The 14,350-nt window shown below is 47.1% G+C and overlaps 1 protein-coding gene across 2 annotated transcripts in view; it reads right to left on the bottom strand.

Moving 5' to 3' along the window:
* The window catches only part of LOC123448878 (alpha-N-acetylglucosaminidase), a 31,871-nt gene extending 21,256 nt beyond the window's left edge, over nt 1-10,615 (bottom strand). Inside the window, exons 1-7 of one of the 2 annotated variants that reach the window (XM_045125910.1) lie at nt 10,283-10,615; nt 10,099-10,175; nt 8,224-8,435; nt 7,612-7,733; nt 6,796-6,881; nt 6,167-6,261; nt 5,802-5,883 (exon numbers count right to left, since the gene is read on the bottom strand). In XM_045125910.1, coding sequence (XP_044981845.1) covers nt 5,802-5,883; nt 6,167-6,261; nt 6,796-6,881; nt 7,612-7,733; nt 8,224-8,435; nt 10,099-10,175; nt 10,283-10,474 — 866 coding nt within the window. In that variant the 5' untranslated portion in view covers nt 10,475-10,615. Of the gene's footprint in view, nt 1-5,801; nt 5,884-6,166; nt 6,262-6,795; nt 6,882-7,611; nt 7,745-8,223; nt 8,436-10,098; nt 10,176-10,282 lie in introns of those variants that run through there. The other variant, XM_045125911.1, reaches the window with a different exon arrangement.
* Between the last annotated feature and the right edge of the window lie 3,735 nt (nt 10,616-14,350).

Genomic DNA, 14,350 nt, shown 5'->3' on the forward strand with positions numbered 1-14,350 from the left:
ATCCCATATGGTGTAGTCTCCCTGTGTATGTGTACTTTCATTTTCCCAGAATTCAAGTTGTACCTCATTTTGTTCCCTTCCATTATAGCTCATGGTACTGAGCTGCAAGCCGTATATTCCCAACTCCGTCTGCAATGTAAGCAGTGTCTTCAGGACAATGGCAGTGAGCAAACCAGTGGCAGCAAGTGTGAGTTCTTCATGAAGATAAGAACTGGAGGCCAATATTGTGAAACATCATTTACTGCAAGTGAGTCACAACAGATTGCAGTACTAATAGAATTCCAAAATAGTCCTTTTTTGTGGTAATTCCCATTCAGAGGAGATGCTCTTCTTAAAATAAGATGGGAACCATTCTATACCAGCAGGGTTGCCTCTGAAAGTATTCATAATAGCAACCAGAAAGTAGGCATTGTCCATCCAAGAGAGTGTGCGTGCATGAAGGTTGGAGTGGAAGTTTATGCTCACAGTAGCAGAATTGCATATAAGGTATCTGGAGTATAGATATATGAATTATAATATAGCATTCCTGGAAGCTACTGATGCCCAACAACATTACCACGTGAGAAATTGTCAAGGAATAATTGTGCATGTTAGACTATGTATTTGTATAAGCTTCCGTATATACCCATGTACTCTGTATACCCCTTATATATATATGAGATAGCCACACCCCGTATCGGGTGTCGTGCGGTCAGATTAGATTTCGGTCACTTCCGCCTCTGCCCCGATCGCCGCCGCCGCCGCCTCGCCGTTCCTGTCGTCGCGCCCGCTCGCCTCTGTGGCTGGCGCCTCGATGGCTGCCGCCGCCTTGGGCGCTAGCACTCCTCTGCCGGGTCCGATCCCGCTGCCGCCGCCCGCTACTGCGCCGTCTCCGCCCCCTGGTTTTGGCCCGATGCCGCAGCCGGCCTATGGGCCTCCTGCCGCGACTGGCTGGCCAGGGTACCCTCTGCCCTACGGTGCTCCCGATGCGTCGGTGGCGGCGCCGGCTCCCTACGGTGCCGCCCCCTACGGCGCTCCGCCTGCACCGCTGGTCTCCTACGGCGCGGCGCCGCCCCATTCATCGGCAGCCTCTGGTGACGCTTCGGCTACCGTGTGGTTGTCTCTCCCGACGCCGCGTGGTGCCCTAGCTACGCCGCCGGCGCCCTATGGTGCCCCTGCGCCCCCCACGTATGGTGCCTACTCGTCCTCTCCGGTGCCCTATGGTGGTTCCTCGCTGGAGGTGGTGCCCTCCTCGACCCAGTCGGGGGCCGTGCCGTCCCAGAGCTACTATGTGACTGCCCCGTTCTACTTTGCGCATCTGATCCCGGTGAAGCTCGCGACGGATAACTATATGTATGGTGTGCCCAGGTGTTGCCGCTTCTTCGCAGTCGCTACCCCTCCTCCATACCATCCGGCGCATCATGCATGGGTGGCGCAAGACCAAGCCATCCTCTCTGCTATACGGTCCTCTCTCACAGAGGGGGTATCGTCGCTGGTTATCTTTGCGGCTACGTCTCGGGACGCGTGGACGGCTCTCCATACCAACTTTGCTTCGCAGTCTCAGGCGCGTGCTCATGCCATTTGCACTGCGCTTGGGGACGTGAAGCTTCACGGTCTCACTGTCACCGACTTCTTCAACAAGATGACGGGCATGGCGGACACAATTGCCTCCATTGGCAAGCCTCTTGGGCTGGAGAAGTTCACCTCCTATGTGCTCAATGGTTTGGGTGACGACTATGATAATCTGGTGGAAAATATCAACGGCTGTGACACTCCCATCCAGCCTCGTGAGTTGTATGCGCGTCTTCTTGCCACGGAGCAGCGCATCCAGGCTCGCCGTTCTGCACCGACCTTCCAGGCTGCCAACGCTGCCACGCGCAGCAAGGGCAAGCCGCCGCCAGCCGGCAGCAAACCGCCGGTTGCTTCTGCCCCGCGGAACACCACTACCACCGTTGGTGGCCGTGTCCGCGCCTGTTGTCCTTCATGCGGAGCTCAAGTCCCCTGCCAGCTTTGTGGCCTTGATGGCCATCTTGCTTCCCGCTGTCACCGCCGCTTCAAAACGGAGTTCTTAGGCATCAGGAACAATGGCAAAGTGAATGAGAAGCAGGCTGCCTTGGCGAGTCATGAGCATGGTCAAACTCCTTCCTATCCGATTGATGCGTACTGGTACATGGATACAGGAGCTACCAACCACTTGACGAGCGATATGGGAAAGCTCTCCACACAGGAGCCGTACCGTGGACATGATCAGGTTCACACTGCAAACGGGGAAGGTATGCACATCTCACATATTGACCAGGCATCTCTTCTTACTCGTCGATCCAAACAATTATGCCTTCTTAATGTCCTTCGAGTTCCCTCTGTTTCACGTAGTTTGTTGTCTGTTCCTAAACTTACTCGTGGTAATAATGTTCTTGCTGAGTTTCATCCTTTTCATTTTTTTGTTAAGGATCGTGACACGAGGGACATACTCCTTAGAGGTTGACTACGCAATAATGGTCTCTATGCACTCGATGTGCCACCTGCTCCAAGTGCTTTCAACGGCGTTCGTGTGTCTCCATCACATTGGCATGCGCGCCTCGGTCATCCTGCCACTCCCATCGTTCGCCATGTTCTTCATCGTCATGAGCTCACAGTTGTGTCCAATAAGTATGTTGATGCAGTTTGTCATACCTGTCAGCAAGGCAAGAGTCATCAGCTTCCTTTTTCTGAGTCGAGTCGTGTAGTCACTAAACCGCTTGAGATTGTGTTTTCGGATGTATAGGGCCATGCCCAAACTTCTGTTAGTGGTCATAACTACTATGTCAGTTTCATTGATGCTTATAGCCGGTTCACTTGGCTTTATCTCCTTAAGCGCAAGTTCGACGTGTTTAATGTTTTCTTACAATTCCAAGAGCATGTTGAGCGTCTCCTTAGCCACAAAATTATTCATGTGCAGTCTGATTGGGGTGGTGAGTATCACAACCTCAATACGTTCTTTAATAAGCTTGGAATTACTCATCGAGTGTCTTGTCCTCATACACACCAACAAAATGGTGTATCTGAGCGTAAGCATCATCATATAGTTGAGACTAGTCTTGCTTTGCTTGCTCATGCCTCGGTTCCTTTTCGGTTTTGGAGTGATGCGTTTTCCACCGCATGCTTTCTCATTAATCGACTATCTACACGCCTCTGTCACATGAAAACACCTCTTGAACTTTTGTTGAACGAAATCCCTAATTATACTTCTTCAAAGTTTTTGGGTGTGCTTGTTGGCCACATCTTCGTCCATACAATCAACGCAAGTTGGACTTTCGGTTGGGCTGCTGCAGCCCTTGGAGGTGCCCTCTCAAGTCTGGGCCGATATCTCCATGGACTTCATCGAGGGCCTTCCAAAGGTGGGCGGCAAGTTTGTTATCCTCACGGTGGTCGACCGCTTCTCCAAGTACGCCCACTTCATCGCGCTCGGCCATCCCTACACGGCCGCCTCTGTGGCTCGTGCCTTCTTCGACGGAATTGTCCGTCTCCACGGGTTTCCGGCTTCGATCGTCAGCGACCGGGACCCGGTGTTCATGGGGCATGTGTGGCGTGATCTCTTCCGCCTGGCGGGCGTGAAGCTCCGCATGAGTACGGCCTTCCATCCTCAGTCAGACGGCCAGTCCGAGGTGGTGAACAAGGTGATCGCCATGTATTTGCGTTGTGTTACAGGTGACCGTCCTCGTGCATGGGTGGATTGGCTGGCATGGGCGGAGTACTGCTACAACACATCTTATCACTCCGCCCTGCGAGCCACGCCGTTCGAGGTGGTCTACGGCCGACCGCCCCCGCCTATCCTGTCGGTTGACCCTGAGACGGCTCGGACTGAGGCAGCGGGCGACCTGCTTCGCAACTGGGACGAGATGCTTGCAGAGGTGCGCCAACGCCTTCTCCAGGCTCAGCAGCTGTCTAAGCGCTACTACGAGGATCATCACCGCGACGCAGAGTTTGTGGTGGGTGACTGGGTGTGGCTATGCCTCCTTCACCGCTCCACGCAGTCCCTTGACCCTCGTGCGAAGCGCAAGTTGGGCCCGTGCTACGCCGGGCCATTTTCCGTGCTGGAGCGCATCAGCAAGGTGGCCTACCGTCTTCAGCTTCCGGCCGGTACTCGCATCCACGACGTCTTCCATGTGGGGCTCCTGAAGCCTTTATGTGGGGAGCCACCGGCGGCAACGCCGGCACTACCCCCGACTTCCGACGGGCGACTTCTTTTCAGGCCAGCAAAGGTGTTGCAGGCCCAACTACGCCGCGGGGTGTGGTACCTGTTGATCCAGTGGGAAGGCCTTCCTGAGGAGGACGCGACGTGGGAGCAGCGTGACGACTTCACTCAACACTATCCAGACTTTCAACTCGAGGACGAGCTGTTTGCGCAGGCGGGGAGAGATGTTATGACCGGTACAACGTACCAACGGAGGAGGCCCAATGGGCAGGGTTACTTGCGGGCTTAGCCCAAGTTATCTTAGCTATCTTAGAGTCCAAGTTATATTAGAGTCCCAGTTATCTTAGTTATCTTAGAGTCCAAGTTATTGAGATTATATAAAAAGATGTAAACAGTTATTTTGAAATCAAGCAATAAGACAATTCTATTGCCCGGCTCCCAGAGGAGCCGGAACCCTAACCCTAGCCACCGCCTCCTCTACTCGCCGCCGCCTCCTCCCTACGTCGAGACGGCGCCGTCGCGCCGGCCGCGGCGCCCTCGTCTCCTCCAACCTCCCTCCTACCCTTATAACCTAAGGCAGAGGGCCGGTAGAACCCTAGTTTCTACCAGCTGGCCCATCGCTCCCACAACAAGGGGAAGCCTTTGGCTCGCAGAATGGTGTACAAGGCGTCCCAAGAGACCGAATCAAATGCTTTGTTGAAGTCTAGCTTTAAGATAATGGTAGGGATTTTCCTCCTGAAGCAGGTCTGTACCAAATCAGCCGCATGGATGAAGTTATCCGCAATACCTCTACCCCTAATAAAACCCGATTGGCCAAAATGAATAATATCTGGCATGAGTTCCTGGGCTCTATTCACTAAACATTTGGAAGCAATCTTAACCACGCAGTTCTGAAGTGAGACCGGTCGGAAGTTCTCAGGTTGGTTGGCTCCCACCTTCTTGGGCAGTAGCACAATAAAAGCTTTGTTGATGCGCCTAAGATCAGCCGAACAGGCATGGAAGTTGTTCATAAGATTGACCAAATCATCCTTGAGAAGGCTCCAATTTGCCTTGTAGAAAGCAGCCCAAAGCCGTCGGGACCGGGGCTGGCATTATCGTTCATGCCCCCAAACAGCAAGTTTGGTCTCATCTAGCGTGAACGGCCTCACGATTTCTCTAGCGTGTGAAGTAGAGAGGGACGATCTGTCATCAGATAGGTCAGGTCAAAGGAAAAGGAGGATTGTGCCGTAGTCCCCACAAGGTTTTTGTAGAAATCCAGCAAGATGCGCTCTTTGTCAGCGTGTGAGTAGGAGACCCCTGCAACATCCAGAGATTTGATTTAATTCTTCCTATAGCGAACCGAAGCACAAATGTGAAGGTACGCCGAGTTTTCATCTCCAAGAACGCAGTCCCGGATCTTAGCTCGTTGCCTTCAGTAGGTAGCTAAGTCCGCATTAAAACGGTGAAGAGCAAGTTTAACTATGGTCCTAAGATGAAGTTCAATGGGAGATAACTGTCGGGATTCCGCAAGTACCACAAAGATGAAATTCTAGTAACTTCGATCTTCAGACACGACACCGTGAAGGAAAATTATAATTTATTAGGAGTCCTGAACTGAGCACAAAATTCCCAAGAATATCATCAGAAATAGCACATGGCAGTATATTACCAGTCACCGAGTCTGGTTATGCTGGCAGATGGAAACAACTTTTTAAACGCAACGGGTACATTTCCTGAGAATGATGGAAGAACTGAAAAATGGTAATACATTGTAAGTATACGACCAGAATCAAATATTTAGGGAGTTATACTAACAATATACCAATAGTATAATATATGTTCATAAGTCAACTGAAGCTAAAGATTGCATGATTTAAAAATTAAAGTAGATGACGATAATAACAAATGTGAGAAAACTTTAATGATACAAGGAAAACAAGGCTCTGATGGCATATGTCTAAAGTTTCACTAGCATAAATTAAATTTTAAAAAAAAAACAGAAAATTCGGTTGCTGGCATGTAAAAGAAACATACCTGGGACCATTCCAAGCTCAATCATACGAGACAATATTTTCTTCTGCAGTGCCAATTGTTGATCCAACCAAATTTGTGAAAGTGGTCCACCCCATCTACAAAATGTTGATACAAAAATATGATTCTATATACGTCAAACCGTCAAATATATACTGTTGAATAATTCCAGCGTACAAATAATCACATTTAGCATTCCAAGTGTTACAACAAGAATACCAACTTAGTGTTCGAGGCAATAGTATAAGCCTACAATATAGTCAAAATGTTTTTAAGGCAAAATGTAACAGCAACTATTTGTCATCTGGAAACACTTAGGCAAAAAAGAAAATATTCAAGTACAAGTTAAGTCCTTTTCTAGTATTTATTCAGGATTATCTAATTTAGCAACATGAAGAGGATTGTCTAAAGGTCCAACCATTGACCAATAGGACATTGATTCCAGAACAGTGACGGCAAGCCGGTTGCTCAAAAGAAAATGCACAACGCAAATAATCATCCTGTGTGAGCTAATCACCAAAATGCTAAAACAGAGGCAATATGTCCTTATTTATTTGTAATGATGTATATGTATCTAGCAGCTACTGTATTTGCCAAGTAATTTGTCTCCAATGAATTTAACTTTAACTTACGCATGCAAGTTCCCCATTCTAGCCCAAGCAAGAAAAGCTGGTCCGCCAAAAAAATCATCTAAATCTCTGTCGGTGACATTAAAACTCTGGAACAGAATTCAATTGTTAAGAAGGGCTCAATCAACAAAATGGTAAAAAGTAAACTACGAATCACATCATAAGTAATTCCCCTATGACATGGAAGGGAAAAATTAAAACAGTGGAACATCTAACAAATATAATTTTGGGGTTTTGTCATGTTTGAAGACTCCAAGCTGGTCAGCCACCGTAAAAGTTTTGTTGAGTAATTACAATATATATATGGTCTATTTTTGCACAAAAGTTTATGTAAGATTGTATATGGAAGGTAAGAATGTGGGCACTCATCAAGCTACTATGCCAATTCCCAAATAGAGTGCAGACACTAAATCAAGGTAAATGATTATCCATTATATTATTCTACTGCAGGAGCATTCAATTCTAATATTCCAGTGTAAACGGCATTTGTAATTATGTATTGTAGAACTGCTGTTCACAAGCAAAAAAGAGGCACCACCTATTGGACTGAGCCGACCCAAACTGACCAATTTACTAACTAAATTGGGCGATGTCTGGGCCCAGTCAGGAAGCCAGAATTAAGATGGGTTTTAAAAATTGACCCAGATTTGACTCAGGTTTAATCATATGTTGCATCATCATTGCCTCAAAACAACATGTTGCATCATCAAAATTATTCTGAAAGGTCACGAGCCACAGGACTAGATGAATCATTTTGCAAAACTACGCTCCAATTTTTTTACAGAATATCTCAAGAGTTAAAGACGTTCATTGCACTACCTTAAAAACCTTTTGCCAAACAGCTTCCTGTCCAGTAAATGCTAAAGGCAAGTTAATTCCTTGAAGTGCCATCCAGTCAATTTCTTTCTCCCATCTTCTCCAATCCCACCACACAAAGGAGTCTATAGAGATGCTACAGGAATTTTATCAGGAGAAGAACGTTTGAATCCATGCAAAGAATGGAACGGCGAGATTTCAGGAATATTTCTAATTAAAAAAATATGTGTAGATAGCAAAATGTACAGCTGTAAAACAGGCCGAGTTACCCAACTATAACTTATTAGGACATAATTGTACAAGGCCAAATAATTTTCCATGTGTGACTACATCAACAGATAGATTTATATTGCTTTCTGCGTCCAACAAACAGCCATGATAGTAAAAACTGAACAGTGCATCTACTTTCTAGTACTCCTGAACTATCAAGGAATCCATATGGCACCTAAGGGAATGCTATTTTGGAGTGCAATAGGTGATGAAAGATATCAGCAAATCAACATGAGAGGTGTATTTACACTGAACGAGTTGAACCTGGAGTTCAAGACATTAGTAACTATGAAGGAAACAGAGATTATGAGAGCTTGACAAAAATCTAAACCACGAAAAACTCACAGCTGGAGGTGACGACATTCTGATAGTAATTCCACGGAACAGGGCGCTCAATCTTCACTCCTGTTCCCTTCACTCGCGGCAGAGACCCAGGCGGAGGGACTGATGCCAGTTGTGCACCACCAGTCTTATCCCAGGAAATGTGCACCCCACACCAGTATTTGAGGTACCAATGGAGTCCAGATGCAAGCTCAACAGCAGTGGTACCCTGGATCCTGCACACCATGAAGAGTTTGCCTTTATTTTTGTTTGCAACGGAACCATCAGAAATTTGTAATTTGGTAGTTTCCATGCTATCAAATTTTCACTCCATTCATCTCTCCCTCCTCAATTAAAGAAGCAAGAGCCGAGCATGATGCTTTGCTTTTCCAGGGAAATGCTTTTGCTTTTTGAAAATGCTTGATCAAGCATATTCATTGCTATTCTCTGAACTCATCAGCGTATATCGCATTATAAGTGTGGAGATCGCTTCAAAACCATCCCTAACCAAATGCTAGACCAGGGGCGGAGACAAGGGGGGGCGAGCAGGAGCTAGACCCCTGCCAATCGCTCGCCCCCCTCAACTGTTTTTAGCAGCTTGTATACTGTACATCGCTAATGGCCGCAGACAATTGCATCATTAGCCCATGTTTTTTTTTTTTGAGAAAGCGTCATTAGCCCATGTAAAACTTATCACGGTGAATATAAAAGACCAAGGCCCAATAGCCCATACATATATAAGCATACGGTTGTGGCTGGCTATTGTTTTGCCTCTCGGATATGTGGACAATGTGATCCATCCGGTCGATTGATCTAGGTGCGTATTCTGCCGGACGACTTACGGCTTTCGCCATTGTCGCCGGCCGCCGCTCATGTCATCCGCCGCGTGAGTGTCCACGTAAGAGTGGTAGCCATCCAGTCGCGACCATGACACCATCCACTGCAGTCCACTAGTTGCATACGACTAGACGACCGACGAGCAGGTGGATCAGCTCACCAGAATACAAGCCAGACCCCGTTAACCAGGTGACCGTAATTGAAGATATTGGCAGCAGGTACCACTACGCACCAGTAGCTATTAATAATAATGATAATAAAATCATGATCTTTGTCTGATTAATTAGCATTGCATATAATATAGAGCTTTTGATACTTTGTGCATTTTTGGATCAACGACATGACATGTCTAATATATATGTTCGGTGCTGGATTTTTCATCATGTAGTCTTTTCTTGTCAAGACGTCTCAATTAGAGTATCAACTTGCCCATTTCTAGCTGGATATTTGCAACAATCTAAAACTTAAAATCTCGTCTTCACTTGTCGATTTGACCATTGGGTAGTTTTAAACAAGTAAAACTACATACACAATTTTTGATAGATTACTGTGGTTTGTCATAAATCTTAATGTGTCGACCCCGACAACCGAATAAACCATCTCTATGAAACTAGTAAAGACATGTCTGCGGAAGAAAATGAAGACCGGTTTTCTTCAACATTACATGATTGTTGTCTATATTTGTAAGGAAAACATAGTAGTTTGCACTATCAACTTGTTCAACGCTGATGGTCGTAGAGTTCAATTTGAGTTAATAGAAATGGTGCATTCTGTTGTAGTTCTAAACAATATTTTTAATGATCTGTCATCAAAAAATCGTGATGTTACATGACTTCTGTGAGTATTGGCTTTTCGTCCCCCTCATGTTCAAATCCTGCCTCCGCCCCTGTGCTAGACAATCACAACAACTAACTACTCCCTCCGTCCCATAATGTAAGACGTTTTTTGACAATCTTACATTATGAGACGGAGTAGTAGTAACTAGCTACAAATGTTGTCTAAAGTTAGACCGCAAAGCAGGCAATGCCTGTGTGCACATAAAAAAAAGGGAGAGAAACATACAGAATCTCTTCACCGCCTGTACCCGAGCCATCAAGATTGCTTATCCTGAAGCAGTTCGAGTCGCCACAGACGCCACGCTGGAGCAATGAAAGTTAAACAATCACTGATTCTACCCAAGCAATACTAGTAGTGGCAGTGGCAGTGTCACAGTGAGGTTTAGTATCCGGAGTTAGCGTGCTCCAACCTTGGGGTCGATCTGGAACCGGAAGCTGAGCGCGTGGGAAGGGAGGAGCCGGCTGAGGACCCCGGCGGCCGCCCCCTCCTGCGTGGCCGGAGACGCGGTCCTGCGGTCGGCCGCCGTCGCCACCGCGGGCGGCGACGGGAGGAGAAGGAGAAGCAGGAGTAACGGGAGCAAAAGAGGAGACGGCGGTCTCATGGCGAATCCAGTCAGTGAGTGGCTTCGGCTCGGTTCCTTGAAGAGCCTTGGTATCTGCTGCAGCAAGGCGTGAGGAATCTCCGATCACGACGATCCCATTGTCAACGCGACGATATGGGGTTTGGATAAGAGCAACTCTACCACACCCGCGTCCCGCCCTACGCGTAAAATAACCGTTAAAATACGGGTCAAAGGACGGAAAAATCAGCCCGACTAGATCACGCAGCCCACCCGGTCCGCAAAAAAATTTAGGAGGCGCGGTAAAATCCCGACCTCAACCCGGGAAAACGCGGGTTTCCCTCTCGCGGCTGCGGTGCCTTGCATATATGCGGAAGCGGTTGGTGGTGGACATTTCATCCCGCGTTTTCTCCCACCAACCACCTCTCCTCTCCCCCCTCGCGCCGCCGCCGGCCGCCGCCCAAGATTCCGGCGACAGCAGCCGGCAGGAGCACGTCGGAAGGCCGCCACGCGCACGAGGCCTCCACTCCCTTCCCCCCTTCGTCGGCGGGCCGCCGGATTTGCAGATTTGCGGCACTTCATCGTGGGCCGCCGGATTTGTCTTTTTCCGGCCGCAGGTTGCTGCCCGAGGCGATGGAGTGGTCGGGGAGCCTCTCCCGCAGCCCAGGCAAGGGCGCATCGCCGCATGCAGGCACGGGTTCATCCGCCCGCCGTCGCCGAAGATTTGCGGGCATGGACTCGTATGGCCGTCCACCGGGCTCGGCGCTCGCGCAACGTCTTTGTGGCCTACCGATGCCGCTCATATAGTGCGACGACTGCCGGTGCCAAGTGTTGTGGCTCACTTCGGGCACGCCGACGCACCCCGGATGGGTGTTCTACAAATGTGAAAACGACGGGATACGTGCACTTGCGGTAGCTCGTTTCATAGCTCATTCTTTAGTTCAATTGCGGTAGCTCACTTCGAGCTTCCTCATTCTTTTGTGTAGGACGATGGATGTTTATTTTGGTTTTGGGAAGTCCAATACATTGATTTGTTGATAGAAGGAAACTTAATAGATGTTAGTGCATTCCTTAGTACAATCGAAGACAATGATGCGGCTGCATGTGCAACTAGAGGGGAAACAACGTCTATTTCTTTGGAACCAAAGATGAAGGATGAAGAAAGCAAGATCAAGAATTCGCATATCAGCAATGAGTGCATGAAGAAGATATTGATTCAACTAGTGGGAGCAGTTATGGAAGTTGGAAATCTTCTGAAATGCATACTTGTGGTTTTTATTTTCTTTGATTTTGCTATTCTAGCCAAGAATTGGTGATATCTTTTGTATCTACAATGTTGTTGCAAAAGCAAAGAAAAGCATTGTGCTAGATCAATTTAAGTTGCAAATCTAAGTTTTACGGGCCGGGAGGAGCTGCGCCAGATCAGAACCCGCAGAAGCCGACCCGTAAAAAAGCATATTCCGCGAATATACTTTTTTACGGGTCCATTATGCGGGGTCTGCATCTGTGTCAGCCCGCGTCGGCCCGCAAAAGCGGTTTTACGCGAACTGCAAACGCGTTTTATGGGCCGGCGGGATGCGGGGTCTGCTAGAGTTGCTCTAAGGCTAGCTCTACAAATCAACCGAGTCGTACAATCAAAATTGTCCCGGTGGTCTGATCTCGGCTTTTCACTAGCAAAACAGACAGCGCCCCACCTAAAGCTCTGTTTGGAATCATAATAGATTATAATAATCTGAATTATGAAGATAGATTATATAATTAATTTTTTAAATAATCTAGATAAGCATGTTTGAAGACCAGGTTATATAATCTGTAATCCAGGTTTTACATTGCACAATGACATGTGTGTTCTTTGTTTTTTAAAAGGAGGGTGACGGTGGCAGGAATGTAATTTTCTCCAACTTTACAAAGGTAATGAATCATTAGTAATCCATAATCTGATTTTAGCTGGGGTAGAATAGATTATGAATTTTTAATAATCTGTCCACCTAGTTTTTATAATATACACCACAATCTGTCATGTTTGGAGACAGAATAGATTATAAAAACTGGATTATATAATCTGAATGGTTTCAAACACGGCCTAAGCCTCGCTGATCGCGGCCAGCGACTACTACGGCAACAAACAACAGTGCCAGAAATTGACACGTTGACGGAGACTGGGGTTGCGTTGGTTTTTCCCTTGAAGAGGAAAGGGTGATGCAGCACAGGAGCAGTAAGTATATTTCCCTTAGTTTGAGAACCAAGGTATCGATCCAGAAGGAGGGTCACGTCAAGTCCAGAGTACGTGTGCAAACACAAACAAGCTTGCACCCAACGCTTCAAAGGGGTTGTCAATCCCTTCAAGATTGTTTGCAAAGTGAGATCTGAAGGCCGAAAGTGCAACGAAGTAAAAAGTATAAGGCTGAAAATATGGTGTGGAGTAGACCCGGGGGCCATAGTGTTCACTAGAGGCTTCTCTCAAAATAGCAAATATCACGGTGGGTGAACAAATCACTGTCGAGCAATTGATAGAACCGCGCAAAGTCATGACGATATCTAAGGCAATGATCATACATATAGGCATCACGTCCGAGACAAGTAGACCGATACTTTCTGCATCTACTACTATTACTCCACACATCGACCGCTATCCAGCATGCATCTAGTGTATTGAGTTCATGACGAACAGAGTAACGCCTTAAGCAAGATGACATGATGTGGAGGGATAATCTCAAACCAATGATGAAAAACCCATATTTTTACCCTTGATGGCAACAACACGATGCGTGCCTCGCTACCCCTTCTGTCACTGGGTGAGGTCACCGCATGGTATGAACCCAAAACCAAGCACTTCTCCCATTGCAAGAATCATAGATCTAGTTGACCAGACAAAACCCACAACTCGAAGAGAATTACAAGGATATGAAATCATGCATAAGAGAGATCAGAAGAAACTCACATAAGATTCATAGATAATCTGATCATAAATCCACAATTCATCGGATCTTGACAAACACACCGCAAAAGAAGATTACGTCGGATAGATCTCCATAAAGATCATGGAGAACTTTGTATTGAAGATCCAAGAGAGAGAAGAAGTCATCTAGTTACTAGCTATGGACCCGTAGGTCTATGGTGAACTGCTCACGCATCATCGGAGAGGTCATGGTGTTGATGAAGAAGCCCTCCGTGTCCGAATCTCCCCTCCGGCAGGGCGCCAGAACGTCCCCAGATGGGATCTTGTGGAGACAGAAGCTTGTGGCGGTGGAAAAGTACTTTCGATGATCTCCTGATTTTTTTGGGATTTTTAGGGAATATATAGGCGCAACCCCTAGGGCAAAGGGCGTCCAGGGGGGCCACAAGCCTGTGGGTCGCGGCCTCCCCCCTGGCCGCGGGGTGAGGGCTTGTGGGGCCCCCTGCCTTGGCTCTCAAGTCTCCTGATCTTCTTCCGTTACGGAAAAATTCTTTTTGGGGATTTTATTCCGTTTGGACTCCGTTTCAAAATCTCCTCTAAAAGGGGTCAAAAACATGGAAAAAACAGGAACTGGCACTTGGCACTGAGTTAATAAGTTAGTCCCAAAAAATATATAAAAGGCATGCAAAACATCCAAAGTTTGACAAGATAATAGCATGAAACCATAAAAAATTATAGATACGTTGGAGACGTATCAAGCATCCCCAAGCTTAACTCCTGCTCGTCCTCGAGTAGGGAAGCGATAAAGAATGAATTTTTGATGTGGAATGCTACCTAGCATAGTTGTCCTTTGCAACTTCTTTCACATGACATGAATGTTCAGATCTGTAAGATTCAAAACAATAGTTTGTTATTGACATGAAAACAATAATACTTCAAGCAAACTAGCAAAGTAATCATGAACTTTCAAAATAACAAGGCCAAGGAAAGTTATCCCTACAAAATCATATAGTGTGGCTATG

The sequence above is a fragment of the Hordeum vulgare genome, chromosome 4H (genome assembly GCF_904849725.1).
Source record: "Hordeum vulgare subsp. vulgare chromosome 4H, MorexV3_pseudomolecules_assembly, whole genome shotgun sequence".
Lineage (NCBI taxonomy): Eukaryota > Viridiplantae > Streptophyta > Magnoliopsida > Poales > Poaceae > Hordeum > Hordeum vulgare.